Source organism: Anas platyrhynchos, chromosome 8 (genome assembly GCF_047663525.1).
Source record: "Anas platyrhynchos isolate ZD024472 breed Pekin duck chromosome 8, IASCAAS_PekinDuck_T2T, whole genome shotgun sequence".
Classification (NCBI taxonomy): domain Eukaryota; kingdom Metazoa; phylum Chordata; class Aves; order Anseriformes; family Anatidae; genus Anas; species Anas platyrhynchos.
The window spans coordinates 20191037-20214981 of record NC_092594.1 but is presented as its reverse complement, the minus strand read 5'-3'; the positions used below and the strand labels follow the sequence as shown (position 1 = coordinate 20214981).

The window sequence follows — 23945 nt, the reverse complement described above, 5'->3', positions numbered from 1 at the left end:
CAAAGTTATTGTATTTCTGAAGGACAAAGCCTCACCCTTCAAAGAGAGTTTTACTGCACAGAAAACACACACACGTGTCCAGCTCTTCCTTTCCACTACTCCAAATTAGTTTTTTATGCCCAGACCGTGGCACAGTTTGTTATGTTATTGTGAGCAGTGAACAGCTTCACTTTTTGTCTGTTTCAACAAGAGCAGAATATCAGATGTCCCTCATCTTAAGTCCTGCCAAATCAGCTCTTATTTTCTTCCTTGCAGCCACACTGCTTCTAAGAAGCAAACCGCCCCTGTTGGACTAGCTAAGCTTTGGCTACTTAGCCATCTGTCTGAAACTAAAGCGCCACACTATTTATAAAGCAGTGCTCTGGGCTATACACAGAATGAAATTCTCAGAGCTGTCTCAAAAGCTTATAATTCTAATGCAATTAGTGAGATCCCTACGCGTGATTTGCTCAGAGAACATGCATAGCAAGACAGGAGCCATAATAGACTACAAAATTCTTCCTATTTTCCACTGGCTATATGCTCTGTGTTTTTAATACTCATTTGGCAGCTCACATATTTCAAATTCGCATGGAGACCCAGTGACACCTCACATGAATGCAGATGACCAAAAGCAGCCTACTGAAATGCCAGTGTGGTTTGTAACTGTATGGAATGGCTAAAGACAATGCACATTTGTCTTCAGGGAGCTAGAGTCCTAAATTCAGCTCTGTGACTATGGGAACACAAGGCAGTTCTGTGTGTTCAGAAAACCTTTTTTGCATTCCAAAGAACAGCATTTACAAAACAAAAAGCTGTTTCATTTGCAGCAGTCTATAAGATAGAGCACATCATTGATGGTAGTGCTGGTCCCCACCACAGCGATAGATAAAATAGCCTGTACAAACAGGAAATGTGTACTGAAATAGTTGGTCTGAAAAAGTTAAGGATCTTCTGCCAGATAAACTACATAACCTCTGTCAAAAAATTCAACAATATATTCTGCAACAGCACAAAGTATGTTAATGTCAACACAGAAAAGGCTCTCATACTTGCATTACTCCAGGAAGCATGAGATGAAACACTCAACACTGTTCCTCCAAAGGAATCTGTGAATGAAGAAGTGAAATTCTATACTGGCAGCTTTCTACAACATGAAAACAAGAAAGTCTGTTACTGTGTAAATCTCCTTTCTTCTTTGCCTAACATAATTATTTCTACCCATTCATTTTCATGCCAAATCAATCCAATTCTCCAAGTCACTTATGCAACTCTTGCCTTTACACACAGACAGATGTTTCCTTTGGAAAAGAAGATTAAATACAATAAACACAGTGGCTTGTACCAAAGACGGATTCATTTCTAGACGCTTCTGCATTGTATATATACATCAAGTTCCAGCCAGGCAAGGAAGCAAGTACAAATCCCAAGACATTCAGAGTCCTGATGTACATTAGCAGAGCCTCAATGAGTTCAAAAGAAGTTTCTTTCTCATTCAGCTGAGAGAAGAAACTGTGTACTTCTGGACCACATTCATCACTGCAAATAAGGCTCCAGTTGCCCTACAAAAAAATAAAAGGGAAGGGAAGGGAAGGGAAGGGAAGGGAAGGGAAGGGAAGGGAAGGGAAGGGAAGGGAAGGGAAGGGAAGGGAAGGGAAGGGAAGGGAAGGGAAGGGAAGGGAAGGGAAGGGAAACAATATAAATTTAATTTACTCAACCTGTGAAGACTGGCTGGCCAGACAAACAGGAAAATGGAAATAAAGGCAATCTCAGGCACTGCTCACAGAATGACTCACAATGAGCAGTTCAAATCCTGCCTCCCCAGCTTTCTATTACAAGAATGGTATTGCATTTCCATTGCATTAACTTGTAACTCAATACAATTTTGCAGCAGGAAACTAGCAAACTAATTTAACTTCAATTCAGATGAACGAATATAATGTTTAAATAAGAAAATTCAAGACTTCTCTCAAGAAAAAATGATTTTTAAAAATTCCAAATAATTGAGCTTCAGAGTAGTTTCAGATCTACAAATTAAAATACAATTGTATATGAAAATTTAGAACTTTCTGACACAGATCACATTATTTTAAATGTTTTTTGTTCTTTAGAATCAAGAGAATACCAGAAATCTTGCAAGTGAGACTCATGGAAGACTGCAGTAAGGACATTTTCTTGTACTCCTTAAAAAAGAACCAACCAAAAAAAAAAAAAAAAAAAGTAAAACAAAAAAATGTCCCAAACATATTTATTCATAAAAAATATAAGTTTATAAAACTGAAAAAATGGAAACCACAACAAAATCTAGCAGCAGCAGCATGCATTATTTCTGGCCACAACACGCAATTGTTTCACTAGAAACAATGTAAGCTCTGATGATTTTGTTGACTATTCCAAATGTGTAAAAATTCAAAAACATCAATTATTTATGCACAATCTGTTATGCGTGATTTTCATTTAGGAGGAGGAGCACATGTGAATTTTCTGGTGGAACAGGCAGAAAGCCAAAAAAGGGTAACACCCACCTGGGTCCAACTGAAATTTAACACCCTCCAAATGCCTTCAGGAAGATTCTGCCAAACTCATTTTTCCTATAGGAGATTCTGCTGCAAACAAAGTTAGTTGTAATTAAAAGATAAATAAAATGTCCTCAAAGCACATTTCTACAGAAGCAAATATAAGTATATTTAAGATTTATTTGCACACAGGCACCTACAGTCACCCAAACAACCACTGCAAGCAGTTCAGCACTGTTTTGAATCACAGTGGTACATCAACACTTAGCTAGATCATAGCAATTGTTGTAAACCTTGCACATCCATGAAGAAGTCACTCACATCTCAGAACCAAGGCTCATCACCCTCATTTCAAGATTTAGGGATGTTACCACTCTGAATAAAATGGTCTACAAACCAAGTCAAGGGCAGCAAAATGAAGAGAGAAGGAAGAAACTTCAGAAAGGAATGCGGAGACACCCTATTTTTCTCTCAAGGACTTCAATTGCTCTCTTTTAAATGTTAGTGGTTCTGGTAAAGAATTCTGCTTTAACAAGTGGCACTGTGGAGCACTGCAAATAAGTGTGTGTAGCCACTGTCACCAAAATTATTTCTAACCCTTGATACATAGCAGGTGACTAAAACTACCAAACTCGCTGTGGTCAGGCCCAATTTGAGTCTATTTATATTCTTCTCAAATCTCCTTTTGGAAAAACATGGTTCTGACACGCATTGGCATTTTCCAAGGTCCAGTTCTAACCCAGCTCATCATTTAAGTCCTCTATTTCTGATTCTGAGGTCTAGTATGGAAAAAAGAAAGTTCCATACAGCATTCTATAAAAGCATTTCTACCCCAACAGGTAGCCCTGACCTACCGAATTTCAGCAATTATAAAATCAACTGCTTCAGCACCCATGGAAAGCTAACAAATACTGTTCCGTATCTTACATCCAAGACAATTCAAAATATTCTATATGAATACAAACACACAAACCAACAAACAAACGAAAAAAAAGAAAGCACTAATGCCCTTAGGAAGTGACAAAACCATGGTCTATGATCACAGTTTGAATTCTTCCCATTTTGAAGCTAACAGATCACACCACCTCCTCTCTATTCAAGATACAGAGCATGCCATCACTGCTTAGGATCTAGGTGTGCAGCACACGGCATTGCCATGAAACTAACTGGTCCATCAGAAATAACACAGCTCCTATTAACAAAGGGCTTCACCCAGGCTAATGAGGCACGGACACTGCTTCCACTACCCAAACTATGTAATTTAGATACATTTTTAACAGGTCACTGCAAAAGGACTCTTCCTTCCCCTCCCAACATTCAATACATAGCTTCATGCTTTAGTTACTGTACTCTAAAACTGTTGTAAAGATAAGAGGCACCTTCCTCCTCAGCTTTTATGTCAAACATCATAACAACCAGTGATCCTACTACACATGAGGAGCTACAGCAGAAGGCATCTGTGGTATAGAAAAATCATCACATTTTCAATGTCTGGTTTGAAATGTCCGTGATGGTGCTGTTTCTGTGTGTTTGTTTTTAATATATACAATATTATATATCACAACGTGCCATTTAAAACAATTTCCAGTGTCAGTATCAGTATTAAACATTTCATAGTCACCTGTGAAATGCACTTTCCAGGAACTGTGAGTTCTCCCCCAGATTCACCAGTTAGGCAGAGCAAAACACAGCTGTTTTTACCAGATCATCCTCCATCATTCACCGTCTATATTCCAGGCTTCCAGCACTGCAAGCAGAAGCTCTGCAGGTTCACTTCTCTTCACTGCACAGGGGAGCCAAACTGAACTCCTGAAATGAAATGCACCTGGATGCACAGCACTGCAATCAAAGATTAACCTTTGGGAAGAAGAAACAGAGGCTTACACCAAAAGCAGGAATTTTGTCCCTCTTCATTTCATTCACCCAAACTAAGTGACTAAGTATCAAACATCGTTCTTCTTTGTGGAATTGCCTGTGACAACAGAGTTAAAGCCTTCCACACGAACCTGTAAATAAAGAGACTTGCTGCACATACAAGTTAAAGTGTCTTGAAAATCAGTAATTAATACAGAAATACGAAATTTGACTTGCTAATAAGCACAAAAGAAATATTAACAAGCATTATTACGTATCATTGTATATATCTATAGCTATCTACATAGATAGACACAAATGTTCCCATAGGTTTTGAACATATAGCTTGTGGCCAGAAAATATACCTATTAAAGAAAATGCCTGCAGTCCATTCCCAGGGAGTGTGAGTGTTTCCCGAAATCTCGGTGAAGAAAATGAATCAGTGCAGGGAGGGATACTGCTGAAACACAGCAGCGAAGTTTGCACAGCTTCACCTTCCTCGGCCTTAACCCCAAAGCCCCAGACGAAAACACCAGGAGCGAGCTTGTGCGTCCTCTGCTGTTGCTCCTCATGATGACAGCGAGCAAGGCTGTCAGAAACTTAGAGCCATGCTTTGGAGTAGCAGCCTTACACCCTGTTAGCTTGACTGAGAGGCTGCTACAAAGCTTGAGCATAAGAAGCTTATTCAAAATTCAGACCAACCAGACATTTTCTACCTGTTTTTTCTGCAACCACTGCCCCTCACTTTAAATAGTTTTCTTCCCTTTTACATCCATAGTCAGCAACTCCATTTCATCTCAGCTTCACATGGATAGATTGTTTATGCACTTCTGACTTCTGCTCTTTGTTCTGCTGAGCATGTGAACAGCTTTTAACTAAAATACAATTTCTTCTGGGAAAAAAACAAAACAAAACAAAACAAAAAAACACCCCAAAACAGACAGATTTTCAACAGTCCAGCCAGCCTCAACCACAGTTTTGTACAACAGCATTATCAGTAGATTGCATCCATCCTTTGGTGTTGTCACACAGGTAGCTAACACTCATTTCCTCACCACCAAACACACTTTTCTGGGATTCTGCTTAAAAGGTTCCAAATAACGGGTTTTGACTTCCAGCACTATCAGTTTGTCTGGAAAACGGTAACACCAATGAAACTGGGTTTACAACCATTGCCCCATATCACAAAAATTATAAAAGGGAATGTTTTAGGGAGCACTCTCCATTCATCTGTTAAGTGTCTGTGAGCAGTCACTAGTCCTCAACACACAAAAAAACGAATGGTTCAACAAGCTAAGTGAGCACACAGCCTCCTCTGGAATAACGTGCAACCTCAGCCTCAGTACCTTAAGCCTGACTCAGTATCACTGTGTTTCCCAGAATTGTTACTGGGTTTTTGGTGGGGAAGATGAAGGAGGAGGAAGGGTACAGTGACGGATTCAATGCTCAGTGCAAATCTGGTATTTCTTACAACTAACCGACAGTACAAGTACCTCGCACCAGGAGTCAGCTCCTTCCCAAAGCCAACCTGAATTCCAAGCTCTCTGCTGCCACAGTCATGACTCCTAGAGCCAAGCACAGAGCAGTATTGTAACACCACACACACCAGATGGCAATTCAACAGATCTTTTTTAATGCATTTCAGCACAGGTTCAGCACATGACCATAGTTCTTTACAGCTGATGTTTTAAAATAAGAGCGTTTTTCCATGCTACTTTCCCCTGACAAAGTAAATCAGTGCACTTTGCACTCACAGGCAAGAAGCAGGGATGTTCTGGCTGTCACACCGCAAGCTTGCAGCCAGCTGGGTGTCTCCAGGCACCCTCTGAGCACCCAGTTGCCCACACTGAGCTACCACAAGTCAGAGCAGGGTCTCCCCAGGCATCCCACCCACTGCCAGCTGCAAGCACCAGGCAGCCACCCCATAGCATCACCCCGTGCCTCCCAGCTGCGGCTGGGCAGCCAGAGGGAGAAGCAGGAGCAGCGTGGGGCCGAGGGACCCAAGGGGGCAGGGCCACTGGTATGCTGCGAGGAAAAGGCTGCAGTGGCACCCACTCATTAGAGAGCCAAAGGCTGTTAGAAAAGTCTTGTTTTAAATTGTGCGTTAAGTGAAGGTGTGCAAAGGCAATGAGAGGAGGCACAACTGGTGTCCCAGTGACTTTGTGACAAACAAGGAAACACCAGCCTGAGCAAGCAGATGTTTAAAAGAGCAGTGTTTAAAACAGAGTAGTGTTTAAAAACACACTAGTGCTGGAGACACTCAGCAAGGGAAGACAAAACATGGTCTAAGTGGAGGGAGGTGCAGACAGACCTTCCTCCTTCTGAGACAAAAGGAGTCAGGATCCCTCCACTGGAGAAACCTAGCTTTTTTTTTTTTTTTTTTTTTTTTTTTTAAGACACCAGCTGGTCCTGGGCAGTGCAGAGCTCCACTGCAGCAGAGCAGAGTTACACAAGAAGGTGACTACGCATGTGCCAGCTGTGCCCGGATGAGGCTCAGGCACGCTGCCAACTCCCTGAAAGAAATCACGGCCAAACCATCTCCTGGGGAATGTGCCGAGTGATGGTGAATCCCAGAAAAGGAGCCTCTACTTCCAGACCAACAGGGGATGAAGTCAGTCACTATTGGGCCACGCAATGCTATCCAGCTTGGCTTTGGCCTTGGCAATGAACTCCTCAGAGGCATTAACAAGTGGAAGCCGGGGAGGTCCCATGGGGATGCCAGAAACAAAAGTCATTACAGCTTTCGTCTGTGCAACACCAAAACCTGGGCAGATGAAAGCAACAATCAGGTCACTTACAGATCATTTCACTCAAACCAGTCTCTGTGTAGGTGTCAAAAAGCAGGAGCAGTGTGACCTGCCATCGTCCAGGCTTTAAGCGCTTCTTGGAAGTGAGAACAGTGCAAGAAGAGATGATCATGTTTGCAGGCAGGAAAGACATTACAGTAAAAATTAGGCCTACTTATTACACTTATTTATTTAATATATTGATACTACTATTGTTTCGCTTCTACAGATAGAGAGGCAATTTTCTCAGATGTTCACTTTACTTTTTGCAACCCCACATTTGCAGCCATCCCTGATGCAACCTACAGAGTACTCACATACAATAAAGCCTTGGGAGTGGCAACATCCTACTGGCGTGTGGCAGTGACACCAGGCACCTGCTTAAACCTCTACGGGAAACTTCAGGGGACATACCTGTCCATATCTCAAGTCTTCTTATGCATCTCTGAGCACTTGCTCTGACTTTTAATCTGAAAGCTCAGCCAGATTCATCAGGGTTTATATACAATACGTGTAGCAAAAGCACGTCAGACCATTCTATTCATTACGTGAAAATCATGAAACATCCCAGTCTCCTTCCAATACTCTGTCTTGGTTGCTTTAAATTGCTTTTTACATTACCACTTGGTTTTGTTTTTAAAAATCATTCCATTTCAGAATACTTTGGCCTTATACAGCCTGGAACAGGATTAATCTTTAATTACAGCAAGAAGGAAAGAGACAAGCATCAGAGCTGTGTTATTCTACTGGGGCATCACAATCTCAGAAAAATGGCTCTCCAGAAATTATATTAAAATGGGCTTTTGGAGGCAGAAAAAGAAAAACAAACAAACAACAACAACAACAACAACAAAACATAGAAATAGGATAAGAAAAAAGGAAAACCATAGAGAGAATCACAGAGAGTCACAGCTTTGAACCTCTTTTTGCAGCAGAAGGAAGGAAGTGAGAGTGGGTTCTCTCAGGGATGCTTGGTCAGCTCCCTTTGAGCTCCCAGCTGCTATCAACTCAGGAAACTGCATAAGCAACAGTTTCTCATTGTGAAATCTTTCAGGAAGGAAATTCTGAGGGTACAGCAACAGGAGAACTTCTGGAGCATTGAGTTTGCATTTTAAGATATAGGAAGGGACAAGGGTAGTGTATAACTTACCTAGTTTGATGACAAAGTTGAGAAATTCCCCAATGAGAAACTAGAATAGACAAACAGCAGCTTATTCACCTCTTCACATTTTAAGATGTAAAAGCACCTAGAGCTGTTATGTTATTTACATACATGCAATTGGTGCACAGTTTTAAGAAAAGCCCTTGGCCACCTAGCCAGTCTGTGTGAAATACTAACTCTACTCCAGTGGAACAGGGAAGGTAGGGGTGGCTATTAGAAAGCCATCAGTCTCAGTCTCTTTACTAATGCTCAGGCTGTCTCTTGCTGCAAGCAGTCTGAGAACACTGGCAAGTCTCACATCAGGCTCTAAAGATTTTAAATCTGAATAGATCAGATGTCCTTTAGATGTTCATCTTGCAGTCATTTCTGTTTTAAGGCAAAAGAAGGATGCATCAAATGTCCCAAAAGGACATTAAAATGCTGAGTATAGTTTGTATACTGATTGCTCAGAACTCCTCAAAAACCTTCAAGCAGCCCAAGACCAGGAGGGGTCAGAGCTGAGCTGATTTCAGAAGGCTTTCTGCATTACCTCAAGTAAACTATCACCGGAATATTCCTAGCCAAGGGGCTTGGCCACTGTGGACATGTTCAAGGAAAAAGGCCAGGCCATTGCCTGCTCTGCATAGATGAGATCTAAGTGTTGAAGGATAAATAAAGAAGTCTCGGTTAGAAGTACGTCAGTAAAGACTGGTCAAAATGCAAGGAGAGTGAATAATAAGCAGAGGGTTGGAACTAAAAGAAATTTACTCTAATAAAGATATCTCAGTGTATGGGTGACAAAACCACATAGAAAAAAACACTCCCAGCACAGTTAAAGTAGAAAGAAGCCTAGGGGGGACAGCAAAAATACTGTACCTGATACTTTTGTGCTAATGCAAGGTCTGGCTTTGCAAAAGCTTGCAACATCAGCTCGGTTTTTCTACCCAAATAGTTGTATGTGCTGCCAAAGACAAACAAACAAACAAGCCAATCAGTAAATGCAAAGGGGGAGCTTAGAACCACTGAAACAAAGTAGCCGTAAGTATTGCCTGTTGACATTATCAGAATGCCATTGTTACCTTCCTGCAGTTTATGAATGGTTAAAAGTCAAGCATCAGAAGTATGCAGGCCCGATGGAAGAGTTTATGAGATCAGATTTCTCTCCCCATTTCTTTCCAAACAGGATTATTTTTCAAACTTACAAATAAAAAGGAATAATTGGACAATACTGAAGTTCAGCATGCTAACTGTACTAAGTTCAGAATACAAACTTCCCAGTTATTTGTTCTTTTAATGGATCATCTACTAAAAGCTAAGGTGGCATACAGAAATTCATTTAAGCAACCTCACAGCCTAGTACAAGGGGCAGAAGTCAAACTAGAAAAACTCAGCAAGCATTGTTGCAGAGCCCATTTCCTCACAGACTTCTCATGTGAACTAAAGTAAATCATTTTTACCTTTCTGGGTTTTGGTTCCTTATCCATATAATGAAGATAAAAGCAATTTCCTACTTTGAAAAGTTGCCATGAGCATAAAGAAATATGCTGAAACCTAAGGGTAGACTTAGTAGCATGGTTTAGTGGTGGACTTGAGTACTAGGTTAAAGGTTGGACAAGATGAGAGATCTTTTCCCACCTGAATGATTCCATGATTCTGTGGTCAGCTCACAGACTGCAGCAAGAACCATCTAAATTAACCCACTCTGAGGTCCCAGATGATAGTCAAACATCATTAGCACTGGAGCTAGCTTGTCTGTCTGTTCTGTACTGTGCAGCTTTACCCTAGAGAATCCCCCAGCACCGTGACGGAGGATGGTCACAGAAGCACCGTGCAGACAGTGGAAGATACACCAGTTAAGGTGTGTGTGGGAGGGGGACGGGAGTCCAAGCCGTACTGACCTTCCAACTGCTCCGTTTACCCCTACTGCCAGTGCACCCAACAGTTGCTAGTTTGGCATGTGGGGAGAAAGAGAACATTTTTATTTCATTTAACAAAAGAAAAAGGGGGAAAAAAAAAAGGGGGGGGGGGGGGGGGAAAGCATAGCAAAACTAGCTGGCACTGAATGTCCAGGATTATTTTTTTCCTTAAGGGACCCTCTTACCTCATCCACCCCATAGAGAAATGCAAACTGTTCGCTCCCATTCTTGTTTATACACTGTGCAAGGTCCAAGAGGTCTGTGTCGCTAAACTTCACACCCTGGAAGGTGGGGATCTGCTCTCTTATTCCATCCAGCAACTCTTCAACACGAACTGTGCACAACAGCAACCTCACATGAAAAAACACATCCATGCTCTGGGAGATTTCCCTGTTTCCTCCCCAAGTGGTAGACTTAATATTTACAAGTTAATCACTTTTGGCCTAAGCTTGGTAAACTACATAGTTCTAAACTGACCCATCAGACAACTTCAGTGTCATTACTTCCCAAAGTTACAACAAAGGCATTTTCTCTGAAACATTCCTTTTGCCAGATTAGAAATAAAAACCATGGATAAGTGAAAACTGAGCAACGAACTGGCAACAAAGAATAAATATAAATTCATACGCCCAGAAACACCTCATAACCTGGTGCCTAGGGCAAACAACTTATGATCTGTATTCTATTCCTTATTCCTCTGCTACGTATTTTGGGGAAGGATTCTAAGCAGAAGCCCTGTACTGCTGGTAGGCCAGTCACACCAGCTACTAGGGTTTCTCAGGAAACCCTAGGGTTTCTCACGAAACACGTCTAGGGCTCAGGAAGAGCTGACTAAGAAGTACTTACTCTTTACACCCGTCAGAGGAGGAATGTGATAGTAATAAAATGGAACCCCAGGGGCTTCAGATGCAACTTTCTGTAAGAAAGCAACCAGTTCATCTGGAAGAAAACAACCAAGTATCCCCGTAAGACAAGGAGACCAGCCACAGTGACAAAGTTCAGATGCACAGCAGACAGGGTCTGGGGATAGGCCATCCACAGTTTGCATACCCTGTACAGCCAATAATATAAAAACCTGCACACATCACAAAAATCAACTGCAACAGAGGTCAGTGGAAGACCCTAGGGAAGGCAAAGGTATTTATTGCAAACCAAACTGATTTCAGTAACTCACACTCATTCTCTTACAGAAATACATACCCTCACACATCCAACCTCAGGACCAAGTGGTCTCTCCCACCTGTGCACAACACAGAGGACAAGGGATGAAGTTCACATCCACCTCACTGGGGTTCTGCTCAATTGGTGATAGCAAACAGGTCCCTCAACAACTTTTTTTGCACCATTTTAGGAATCAGAGAGTCATTACAGTTTATATTCTTCCCGAGAATCTTTTCACTGCATCATACATAAATCTTAGACAATCTTTGCATTGGCACAGAAGGAAGAATAATGTCAAAGAGCCATGTGCTGAAACCTTGCTGTCATCCTACTACAATCACAGCAAAGACCTTCAGCTAATGTTTGTGCTGTTCCTCTGTGCTTACCAGTTTGATTGCCAGTGACTGTGTCCTTGGCTATCAATTCCTGCCATTCTGGCAATCTACTCCTGTTTCTTCTGGTGCTTTCATATAAACAATTCCAATCATAATTAGTTCACACAAAATTTAACATTTCTATTACAAATCTTCACATCATGTGGTTCTTTTACATTATGGTCATCATGTTGAAAGCAAAACTACTCAATTTGTAAGTTTTGAGGTAACCTTACGTGCACAGAATCAAGAGATGGATGACCCTGCTGGGGCAGAGGTATGCCACAAAGTCACAACCATCACCTCAATAACAAGGGACGCTGCTGTATCAACAGCTTATTGAGTTGGTCAGTGTCCACCAAGGGTCAGCACAGAACTGACTGCATTCTAGAGCAGCCCAGATCAACCACAAACTCAGTGCTCTCTGTTCAGAAGACAGGTTAGTTAACTACTCTTTCAATGAGCAACTCCTCATTTCACAACATTCTAACAAGATGTATCCCAAATGGCACCCATCACACTTTTTATTGTGAGACTTCTGGAAGACCATCCTTGAAAAAAACATTCTCCTTTTAGGTTTTGTTATCTCTTGATGCCAGACACGGCACAGGTGTACAAACATTACCACCAGAATAGTTTCCAAAGGAAGAGAGCACATGCAAGAGCTATGATAAAGGATTATTGCACTGTTGAAACACCCACCCGTTCAGAATATCCTTCAAGATGTGGAATTTGGAAATCTTGCAAGCAGCTGGAAACTCTTCTATTTCCAAGAGGAAAGCCACGCTTCCTCCACTAGGAGCAGTATTATCATCAGTGGTCCTCAGAGTTCTTGAGCTCTCTTTTACCAGAAAATACTGCTAGTGGCTTGAAGGCAATAGAATAGGGCCTCAGGAGGTCTGGCAATCACATCTACTCACCTTTGTTTGTGGGTTTGAAGAAGAAGGGGGCTATTACAGCAATACCACTAGCACCTATGGCTGCTGCGTGTCTTGCCTATGAAAGAGAGAACAGAAAAATACCTGAAGGTACATCTGCTTTTTTTTTATTTATTACACACATAGTGAAAAGGAATCGTAATACGCACCAGGTCTTGGGACTCTGGTAGACTTAGTGCTCCCACATGAATGATCACATGATCTAGTCTGCACAAGAACAAATTCAGAAGGTTTTAGTGATGGTGAAGAATACCAGTCTGCCTAAATGAATCAGTTCAGACCAGGAAGCCACAGAACAAGAACTTCACTGGGCTGAATTAAAAGACAGCCTGTCTGATCCTGCCAAGAACATTTTCCAGGTTCCAGCCCATCAGTCCTGTTTCTGTGTTTAACCTTTAGATCCATACAGACCGTAAGCCTTCACATCAGTTTATTACTGCTCACTATCTCCCTCCTACTCCAAAACACCCCCTTCTCTCCACATCTTCTGACAGCAACTAAGGAGAAGGCAGAGGCAAGTGATAGAAGACTACAAAAGGTTCAGGAGACAGAGAAGAGACTTGCACTTACACACATGGCTGAAGATATAGGTTGAATTCCTTCTTTTGCCACTAACTTTGCATACTTTACACCACAGCTTCCCCCATACCAAATAATTTAATGAATATATTAAAAGGTTAAGAAATGCTCACAGGGCTTTAAATAGCCCTTTCTTTCCCTCCATCCTTCAGTGTACCGAAGAGGAGCACACTTACAAGCTCCCCAAGGAGTAGGAATGGATACCAGCTAACTGACAGTGACAAAAAAGCAAGCTTCTCTGAAAAAGGAGCTGGGGAATAAAGCCCAACAACAAAATACTCAAAAAAAAAAAGCTATCATCAAATGTGTTTTTTTTTTCCTGGCTATACATGTCTTAGGCAATCCTATATAATAACATGAAATTTAAAATTCCCATTTCCTCTCAGCTACTCACTTGTCTTTTCCTTGGCGCACCCATTCTTCTGCCAGCTGCTTTCTCTCCTGGATGCTAAGGGACAGGCCTTCTCCTGTGGTGCCATTCACTGTTTCAACACAATACAACACAGCTGCCGAGGCTTGGCCTACAGGCATTGCTTTTCCTGAAGGCAAGTACTGACAATTTTGATGAAATTAAGCAGAATTATATTTCCTCCAACTCATTTTAAGATAACAGTGGTCTGCACCAGCATCTGCAAGGGGATTACAGTGTTATCATCGCTAAATGCCAGCATCCAAAACCTGGGTATTTCAGCTGCTGAAACTGTTAAACCTTCTTCCCCCAGCAATGAGACAAATGCATGAAGGGACAAGCAGCTAGCCAGGTAGAGGGACTTTCATTCCTCCATGCCCAGGAAAAGGTCTGACATTTGGTGAGTGAAACCATGTATCTGAGGCTAAAGCACCTCTTGAAAAGAAGGAAATGTCAGTATGCTCAGTCACAAAACAACAGATTAAACAAACAGCTGAAGTTACTAGCACACTCCATTTTTCATTCTGCCACTCTTAACTGAAATTTCGAACAGAATTCTCAGCGCTGGCTTCAGCTTAGTAAAGTGCACAAGGCTGTGAACAAATGTGGTTTAGCAGATGCTGTATTATCTATCCAGACACCCCTAAGCCCTGGCAGCAGCCTCTTAGATGGAGGCAGAAGAGAAGGATGAGAGCAGTGACCGCTCCAGTATCACCCAGTGCATTGGAGGGCTCCTAGAGAAGCTCACGTGGCTTTGATGAGCCCATAGGATTCTCTGCAATGCTGAGTGGATGTTATTTAAGTCAGATGATTATGTCCTGCTTGGTCAACGGGAAGTATCATTCAATTAAGTCTTGTCTGCCAGCACAGCATTATCCATTCATTGCTTCATCCAGTTACTGTATGAAGGCAACGCTTATTTCACCCCGCACAGAAATGGTGTGCAGGCAAAAGATCTCTTAAGTATTGCTTACACCCTTTCCACTGATGAATATAATTATCACTGAGGATCCCACATCCACAGTCTCTCCCATTACAGCTCTTATCAGGCAAGATATCATAGGTTTGCTATCCAGGCAAAAGGAACATAACACAGTTTCTGTGGGAAAACAAAACAAAAAACTTACCAAAGATGTTCTTCACATTCTGCTCCCTTACCAGATAATCCACATATTGGCAAATCACTGAAAGATTGATTTGTCTGAAATGAAAGGAACCGCAGCAACCTTAGGAGCCTTAGCAACTCTAAGTCTCTATTTACAGAAATTTTAAACTTAGAGATAAAGTAACCAAAAATAAAGACATGTATTTCTGATGTCTTGGATTTGTACACACACAAATACCCCAAGGTATGACACCTTCAGCACATGCTACATTCCACAAGAAATTAGGCAGACTCAAACCTTTTGGACTGTTAGGGGAACCAAGAGTTCCTTGAGACCACAAATGCATTTGTGCACATGCTGGCAAACAGTTAAACTATACTTGTAACTGCTGGACACAGACTGTGTAATGGTGTCTGTTGCATGTGACTTTGACCTCTCTCTCTCTCATTAAAGAATGAGGGAAGCTCAGACTTCCCTGACAAACAATGGAAACTGAATTCTAGATTTATCTTCTCTCCAGAGCAAATTTATTTTGTTTATCAGTGTGTAATATTCCTTTGCTGTTTCCATACGTTTCCACTCTCCACATACCATGTTGCAATAAATTCAAGAAGTAAGAACAAATGAAATCAGAATCAAGTTTCCTTTAAATTAAGAAATTAAGCAGTGACTGTGATGCAAATGAGTTCCCTTACTGCGATAGTACTCTGCTTTACAGTATTTTTCAAACTAAAGGCTTATATTCAGAAGAATGTATTAGCAACTCTCAACCTTGTCCCTCAGAAACACATGTGGATCTTGACAAATCTGAGAAGCTCAGGGTCCTTTCCTGATTCCAAACAAGTCTGTCTTGCAACATCAAAATACAGGAATGATGCATCCGTTTATCATCATTTCTTTGAGAAAGGCAGAATTTCAGCTCTTGATTTGACGTTATTTTTGGAACTGTGCAATCCCTGCAATATTTTCTTCCGGTTTAAACTAATTCTGTGCACACATGTATAAACAAAAATTTGCACGAGATAGCCAGGGGTAAGAAACGGGTATACAGGCATTGGATTTAAACAGTCATTGCCCAGTTCACAAGAGCTCTTCTAATCAGGACTGTGATTTGCCTTAACAAGTTTGAAAGTACTCTATTCATATGACCTTACTGTGATTTAATTTGCATCTACCAAAACAATAGAAAAGCAGGTGAAAGACTGATCCAAACCCTGACCTACAGCACTTGCTGGGGAACAGGAGGACACAGGGGCTAGGAGAACCTGGAGAGCAGCTTCTCACCTAGATGTTTCCTCCCTCATCAGAGACCTGACTTAGAAACAAACCAGATCTGGTCTGTTCCCAGTAGGAAAGGAGGAGAGCGGTGGTTTAAGGGAATAGTTGCCAGAGCAGTTTGACAACGCTCCGTGCCATGGTGCGAGGTAAGGCTTACCCATCGGGAGTCATGGGAGTGATGGCAGCTGCCACGAGACCCTCCAGCTTCTTTCCGGGTGTCATTGAGCTGTTGGGGAAAGGAAGAGAGAAAAGTGATTCCCACCTTTAAGCTTTGTTTCAGCTCACTGCAGTTCACAACAAAACCGGACAGGCAAAGTTCAGGAAAAGTGGACTTTGCGAGGGCATTATTTTAGGCTGAGAACGGCACTTGGAGACCATTTTGACAGCTTGCTGCGGGCAGCACCATCCCGGGAGAGGAACGGGCTCGGTACGCGCTGCAGCAATGCAGCGGGGCGGGCTGAGCGCCGAGCGGGGACCGCGCCCAGGCCGCCCCCAGACCCCCCCAGCTGCCCCCGGCTCCCTTCCCCTCCTCTCCCCTCACCTCCCCGGCGGCTCGGCGGCAGCAGTGGGGGGGCCCCGCTCGGCCCTGCTCCGCCTCACCCCGCCCCGCCGCGGGGCCGGGCCTGCCGGCGTGAGGCAGAGGCCGCGGGCTGCCCCTCGCGCTGAGGCGTGGAGGGGATTCGGGGCGAATTTCTTGTGAAATAGCAAAGTGCAATCGCCTGGCATGCAGCGGGGGGCTGCGCTTGGGTCATACCAGCCCTTGGGTCAACCATGAGCCAGCAGCGTGCCCGGGTGGCCAAGAGGGCCGAGTGGCACCGTGGCTTGTATCAGGAGCAGCGCGGCCAGCAGGGTCGGGAAGCGAGTGCCCCTCTGTGCAGTGAGCCCGCACCTCCAGCCCTGTGCGCGGTTTTGAGCCCCTCTCTACCAGAAGGACAAAAAGCAGGAGTCAGGAGGACTGAGGGAACCGGGGCTGCTCACTCTGGAGCAGAAATGACCGAGGGAAGACCGCATCGTGCCCTGCATCTCCCTGACAGGAGGCTGCAGTGAGGAGGGTGTCAGTCTCTCCTTGTGCCAAGCCTTAGATTAGATGTGGAGAAGAACTTCACAGCAGGGGTGCTTAGGCACTTAACAGGCTGCTCAGGGCACTGCTGCAGTCGCTTACCCTGGACTTACTTAGGAGACGTGGATGTATCACTTGGTGACATGGTTTAACGGTGGCCTTGGCAGCATTAGGTGATGGTTGGACTCAATGATCTTATGGGTCTTCTCCAACCTAAATAATTCCATGAGTTATGGCACTGAACAAACAAGCAGAAGACAATGGCTAATGGGCTGCTAAAACCGCTGCCCACACGCAGCCCATGTGGCTCTTGGTTTTTTCTCCCACGTGTGGTTTTGCCAGATGTGTAGCACAGGCAGCGCAGTCTGGACCCCATGGAGAAATGAAGCTCCTGCACAGCACAACTCTCCCCATCCTTCCTGGGGAAAATCAGCTGTGTTTTCTACACCTGTTCCTCATCCCTAAAGCAGGTGCAGGGAGACATTCTGCCTTCAGCATGCACTTCCAGATCTTCCATTATAACGCTTTTTCTGACTACCTAGTATCTACAAAAACAATCCCCTGTTGTTGTGTGCTCTGGGAGCACATTTTTCATGTAGTCACATAATAATCTCAGAGGTTGGGATTCTGGTATTCCTCCTCCATTCCAAAATATGCACGCTGTGGGCTATTCACACTGTGATCACTTTCTCTGGGATTTGGCTTCACTAGCAGGTTCTCACAAAGCACATGTATTTTTCCTTTCTTTGAGGCTCTGAGAAGAGCCTTTCTCATTCTTTGAGACATCCCCTCTTCTCTGTGCTCTTTCCATCCATATGGGTAATGTGGAATCTCTTTCTCCAAACTGAACCATCCCAGCTCCATCAGCCTCTCCTTGTAATAGATTCTCCAAATCCATAACCATCTTCAAGGCTCTTCAGGGGATTGGCTCTAATAAGTCCACGTACTCCATGCAACAGGGAAGCCCAGCATCAGCTGTGGCTCTCTGGTGCTGACCAGAGGGGAAAGATTGCCACCCCCTCAACCTGCTGGCAAAGCACTGCCTTAACGCAGAGCAGGATACTGCTAGCTCATGTTCAGCTTCCCAGCAGGATCCCCAGGTCCTCTCCTGCCAAGCTGCTTTCCACCTGGTGAGCCCCCAGCAAGCACTTGGTTGAACTCCATGAGGTTCCTGCCAGCCCAGGTCTCCAGCCTGCCCAGGTCCCTCCGGATGCCCGCACAGCCGCCTGGTCTGCCAACCTCTCTTCCCAGCTTTGTGTTTTCATCTGCAGACTTGTTGAGGGTGTTCTCTTACCCATCATCTGGGTCACTACTGAAGAGCTTAAGCTGTATTTGCCCCAGAACAGTATCTCTAGCGAGGTTCAGAGGCAGTTCAGTGCTGCATAGAGACATTTAGAGGAAGTTTTGAAGATTTTTTTGAGTATATTAACAGAATTTTAGAGCTACTTAGTGCTGCTGGCAAAACCTGGCCACATAAGCCCAATGCATTGACAGCATATGAAAGTTTTATAATGGGTTGAAGTGGATTTGATTCTTCGGAGGCCTGATGAATACACAAGAGACTTATGGGAAATTAAATTAATATAGAATCATAGAATCATAGAATATCCTGAGTTGGAAGGGACCCTTAAGGATCATCAAGTCCAACTCTTGACACTGCACAGGTCTACCCAAAAGTTCAGACCATGTGACTAAGTGCATAGTCCAATCTCTTCTTAAATTCAGACAGGCTCGGTGCAGTGACCACTTTCCTGCGGAGCCTGTTCCAGTGTGCAACCACCCTCTCTGTGAAGAACCCCCTCCTGATGTCAAGCCTAAATTTCCCCTGCCTCAGCTTAACCCCGTTCCCGCGGGTCCTGTCGCTGGTGTTAATGGAGAAAAGGTCTCCTGCCTCTCGACACCCCCTTACGAGGAAGTTGTAGACTGTGATGAGGTCTATATTTGTCCCGCTAATATAAGCACGCTGCCAGTAACCGTTGGGGTGCAAGTTAGGTGGAGCTATCCCTCTTGGCGTCCAGCATGTGTGCACAGCGCTGTATAAACATACCTGCTTCCTAACTATTCCAAGGTTATAAAGTCTGTTTTCCACAAGTCAGATTAGACCTGCTTAGAACAGTTTGTAGGAGTTACAGATTGGTCTAGAGGGATTTTAGAGCTGCTTAGTGCACTTCAGAGGAATTTTAGAGCTGCGTAAGAGTTTAGAATTGCATAGTAGAAAATTAAAGATATTTCAGAAGTATTTAAAGGTATATTATTGCTGCTTACAGCAAGACACAGGAGCTTTAGTTTAGAGGAGCTCTGACCGTTTTAGAAGAGGCACAGGAGTTTTCAGTTGTTTAGAGTACTTTACAGGAGTTTCTGCACACTTTACAAGACGTTAGAAACATTGAATGGTTTGGGTTGGAAAGGACCTTAAAGCTAGTCCAACCCCTCACCATGTCAGGGATCTTTCACTAGATAGGTTTAGAACTGCTAACAGGTTTTAGATGTGTTAGATCAGTTCAGACAGGCTTGGAGCTTCTCTGCACTCATCAGCATGACTGAGTTTTAAAGGATCAAAGAGAGGTTTTAGCATGGTTTCTCTAAAAAACAGTTTCAAAACTGTAGAAGAGTTTTAGAGCAGTTGCACAGAGATTGAGAGGGTTTTGAGACCTATTTTGTGGTACATTAGTATTGCTCAAAGCAGTGTAAAGGAGCTTAGATGAGAGTAGTGCTCTTTTCAGAGTGGTAAAGTGGAGCTTTTGGAGTTCACAGCTGCTCACCCTTGTTTATAGCTGATTCTGGAACTGTGTAAAGAAGTCCAGACTGGTTTAGAGGTGCTCTAGAGTATTTTAGAACCGGTTAAATGATTTTTTAAAGTTGGCTGTAGCAATTAAGGGCTGTAATACAGCTCTTTAAGAGCCTGTGTTGCATAGCTCTCTAGTGCTATTTCAAAGGGGTTTAGAGCACATCAAAGCATCTCCAAGCAGTTTTAAAGGTTTTTGTTGGAGTTGTAGAGTCCCAAATGAAATTCAGAGGTTTTCAGATCAATATAGAGGAATTCTAGATAAGATCAGATGAACCTGAAAGCTCCTTCGAGCATGTTTAGGAGGATGTTGGTGCAGTTCAGAGGACCACAGCACTCTTTAAGGGGATATTACAGTTCCTCAGAACCTCTTAGAGTGCTTTTGAGGAGTTTTAGAAGAACTTGAGGAGGTTTTGAGATCTTTAGAGCTGTTTACAAGAAGTTTTAAGGCATCTTAAAGGTGGTAATAAATTTTTTGAGATATTCAGAACTATTTAGTGGCTGTTTATAGCTGATTAGAAGAGTTTTAGAGTGGTTTAGAGGCCATTTAGAGTTGTGTAAATTACATCTGTTTTGAAGCAATGGCCTCACTGCAGCAATACGGAGGTCCTCACCACTCCTCAGAGCTGATTAGAGGACTTTTAGAGCAATTTAGAAGTGATATATACTGGTTTAGAGCTGCCTAAAGTCTTACAGTAGTCTTAACAGTAGTTTAGAGACATTTTGAGAAATTTTGGAGTTGCCCTAGCCCATTACCTCCCCAGTTCAGAGCTGAGGTCTGTCAGCCCAGTGCCCAGCCCAGGGCTGGGACTGTCTTCCTGCATCTTTCATAGCCACGATGACTGTTTCAGACACCCCACACTGCCTCTGTCCCTCTTCCCCAGCCGTTGGGTGCAGGTTTGGTATTTCAGGGCAGCCTTTGCTTATCTCAGAAGGAATGTAATTAAGAAAATGACGGTAAAGACTGTAAGGCTTGCAGATATTTACACTGATAAAGCCCCTTGTAATTACCAGAAGACAAGAAAAAGAATGTGCTTTAGCCCAAGCTGGTGTGCAAGTTATTTCACAGTGGTTTAAAGGGCAGCATGTGTTCAGTTCAGCAGCACTATACAATACAGTGGATAATTACTAAACCTCCTCCAGGCACCAGCAAATAACCACCTGCACAGAATGAGAATTCTCCCTGAAAATGCAAGAGTTTCACTAGGCTGAAACTCACACCCATGCTTTACTTTTCTCTGTCATGTAAAATCCTGCCATCCCAATGCACCAGTTCAGGGTCCACTACAGAGCAATCAGCAGTGCCAGTGACATGTATGGGAATACAGCATCCTACGGATGATCCTTCCCCTGAAAGAAAGAAGAAAGGAGTTTACTGTGGCCATTTAAAATACTTCCTCTCCTTTATACTCATTTTAAGTGTGTGTTTAATGTCTTTTTTTTTTTCATATGTAAAAACAAGTTTAGAAAGATTTAAATGGCTGTGGAAATTTATATTCAGGAAAATATAAATTCAGGGGAGAACGCAAAATTTGCACTGTAAATTTTGGGAAAAGCAGAAGAAAGGTTTAGGCTGGCTGCAGCTGCAGCATGCTGTGCAACGACCGGAAAAGTGTTTCCCCAGTTGCCACAGAAATAAGCAGGAAAGTGTTAGCGGTGCCAAAACTCAGAGGATAAGGACACCACCAACAAAAATCAATTGATATTTTTCCAAACCAATTAGAGGAATAAAAGCATGGTTTTATAGATTTAAGCATTTTTTCACTATGGGAAACATTACTGGGAAACAAACATTAATGTCAAAAGCTTATCTAAATTACCACATAAGGTAATTTCAAGTAGGGAATTTATAAACACCAGAGGTTTTGTGCCAAGAGGCTAAACTTGCCATGTGCCAACATAGCTGATTGACATGCCCATCAAAAGTGCTCCATTATTCAAATCACTGCTTCACTAAGGCTGGTTAACTACTAAAGCCAAAGGTCCTCTAAGTTTCCACTGGAGTCTGTTAGGTTGGGGTATGGCTTTTGTTGTTGTTGCTCTGCTAACATTTCCAACATTTGCAACGCTAACTATAATTTACCACCCCTGTCCTTTACTTTTACTTTGCCCACACCACAATTCTGTACACCTACACAGTCCTGACATCTGCATTTTCCCATTCCTTAAGCTATCAAGTCTGCAGTTTTGTTTGGGCATAATTAAAATAGAGGTTTGCTTCCATTTGTCTTTGAAGTAAATAAATGTATCTGGATACCATTTTCCTTTAAAGATGATACACTTACTCAAGTCTATTTTTAGAACTAAGAGGAAGTATGAAAGCCTAAATGATGGCAGAAATTCAAAAAGGTAACATCCATGAAAGGGAAGAAATTTGGTTAAATACCATTTGGCTGCTGATACTAATCTTGTCTTTTGACACTCAGAAATGCATCATCCAAGCAGCTGGCGTGACGTCATTGTATGTAGAGCGTCCACCTTGCTTTCTCTGCTCTGAATCTGAAGGTGCAGAAGTTCTCAGATTTTAAATTTGAGTTTGAAACCGGTAAGTTGGATATCAGTACTGTCTGGAATACCACCAGTTACCAGTTTAACTCTTCTAGAATGGAACGTAACCTGGAAGATTTTCCTAATTTAGGACTTCCGTTAATTTTCCTGACACAGATATTCACTCATGTGTCTGCTGCAGAAAATGTTTGGCATGCCAAAATATTACAAGATGTCAGGATGAATAAACTTTTAATATTACCAGAAACAGATACTAGAGAGTATTCAAGTGTAAAGCTTTAGAGGTAGAAAGAACTGTGACTATCTAATGGCTCCCTTTGTGAACTAAAGGCACCAAGATGGTTTGAGGGAGTAAAGCTCACCTCTGAACACAAACAACAGTGCCATCTGCTGCAGGAAACCACATCAGCTTATTTTGTAACGAGAAAGAGAGACCAGATTCTTAGTGAGAGCATCTCTGGAGGCCTGCATAATCTAAGTTAAAATAAATAAATAAATAATAATATAAAAAAAGCCCCCCAAAATCTCACCACTTTTTCACATCTGTTTTGGAGAAAGTGGAAAACAGTATTTTAGGAGAGCAGTTATTTAATACTTCTTTTATGCTCTGGGCCTGTTTCCAGCAACTCTGGACATGTTCTCAGGTCCATGGGACTCCAAAAAAGAAACCCTGTGATCTCTAGGGCAATTTCTGTATACCTTGATCTTTTTCTCAGACTCTTGGGGCTGTTCCCATCATCGTTGCCTTCAGCAGTCAGGAGCTTATCCCAGACCCCAAGCAGAGGAGCTGCCAGATGGTCTCACCCCATGTATCACAAAGACAGGAGAAAGCTGAGAATGAGAGGGAGGAGAGGCGAGGCCAAACCAGGTGAAGAAGAGAAGGAAGAAGTCACCTTAAAGACTTGAAAGGTGCAGCAAAGAAAGAAAATGCAGCACCACTCTGCTGCTGCCCTTAAGGACCAGGCAACAAGCAGTTGCTTGAAGGACTGCTGGAAGATGCAGGTAGAGAAATGAGTCTTGCTGGAGTCTTGCAGAGAGCCCGTCTAGTAGCTGAGAGACAGAAGCTTTGGGTTGCCACTGTGGTTTTTAACTATTTCTTTCTCATTATGGCTTGAGAGCAGTATTTGTTGTATGGATGGTTGGTAACTTCAAACACTGGACTTCAGAAAGTAATTACTGGCTGAAGGGCAATCAAATGGCAACAAATTGGTGTGCTGACATAAAATATGTACGTTACAGCACAACGTCTAAACAGCAGCTCATTGGAGTTAGAGGAGAGATTGCACTTCCTTGATTTGCAAGGGATAACATGGGGTCTACTTTAGTACATTCGACTGCTTCTTGAAAAGATGGTAGATTTGTCTTACTTCTATTTCCCTACTGGAAGTGAAAATAAAAGAATTTGCTAGAAAGTTTCCTCTTTCTTTAGAGCAAGAAGTTTAGAGACCTGCGGTTTAACCTGGCTGGCAGCTCAGAACCGCACAGCCGATTGCTCTCCCCCCCATCACCCTACATGGGATGGGGGGGGAGAATCAAAAAAAGGTGAAAGCCTGTG

General features: G+C 42.9%; 1 protein-coding gene across 7 annotated transcripts in view; it reads right to left on the bottom strand.

Moving 5' to 3' along the window:
• Positions 1-5959: 5959 nt before the first annotated feature.
• The window catches only part of NPL (N-acetylneuraminate pyruvate lyase), a 32517-nt gene continuing 14531 nt past the window's right edge, over positions 5960-23945 (bottom strand). For 3 of the 7 annotated variants that reach the window (XM_038183009.2, XM_038183006.2, XM_038183008.2), the window contains exons 14-25: positions 21102-21232; positions 16195-16263; positions 14781-14854; positions 13639-13726; positions 12815-12872; positions 12648-12723; positions 11039-11131; positions 10378-10526; positions 10175-10221; positions 9153-9237; positions 8286-8325; positions 5960-7113 (exon numbers count right to left, since the gene is read on the bottom strand). In XM_038183009.2, the coding sequence (XP_038038937.1) occupies positions 6962-7113; positions 8286-8325; positions 9153-9237; positions 10175-10221; positions 10378-10526; positions 11039-11131; positions 12648-12723; positions 12815-12872; positions 13639-13726; positions 14781-14854; positions 16195-16263; positions 21102-21142 (972 nt within the window). In that variant the 5' untranslated portion in view covers positions 21143-21232 and the 3' untranslated portion in view covers positions 5960-6961. The other 4 variants (XM_038183012.2, XM_038182995.2, XM_038183013.2 and 1 more) reach the window with 4 other exon arrangements.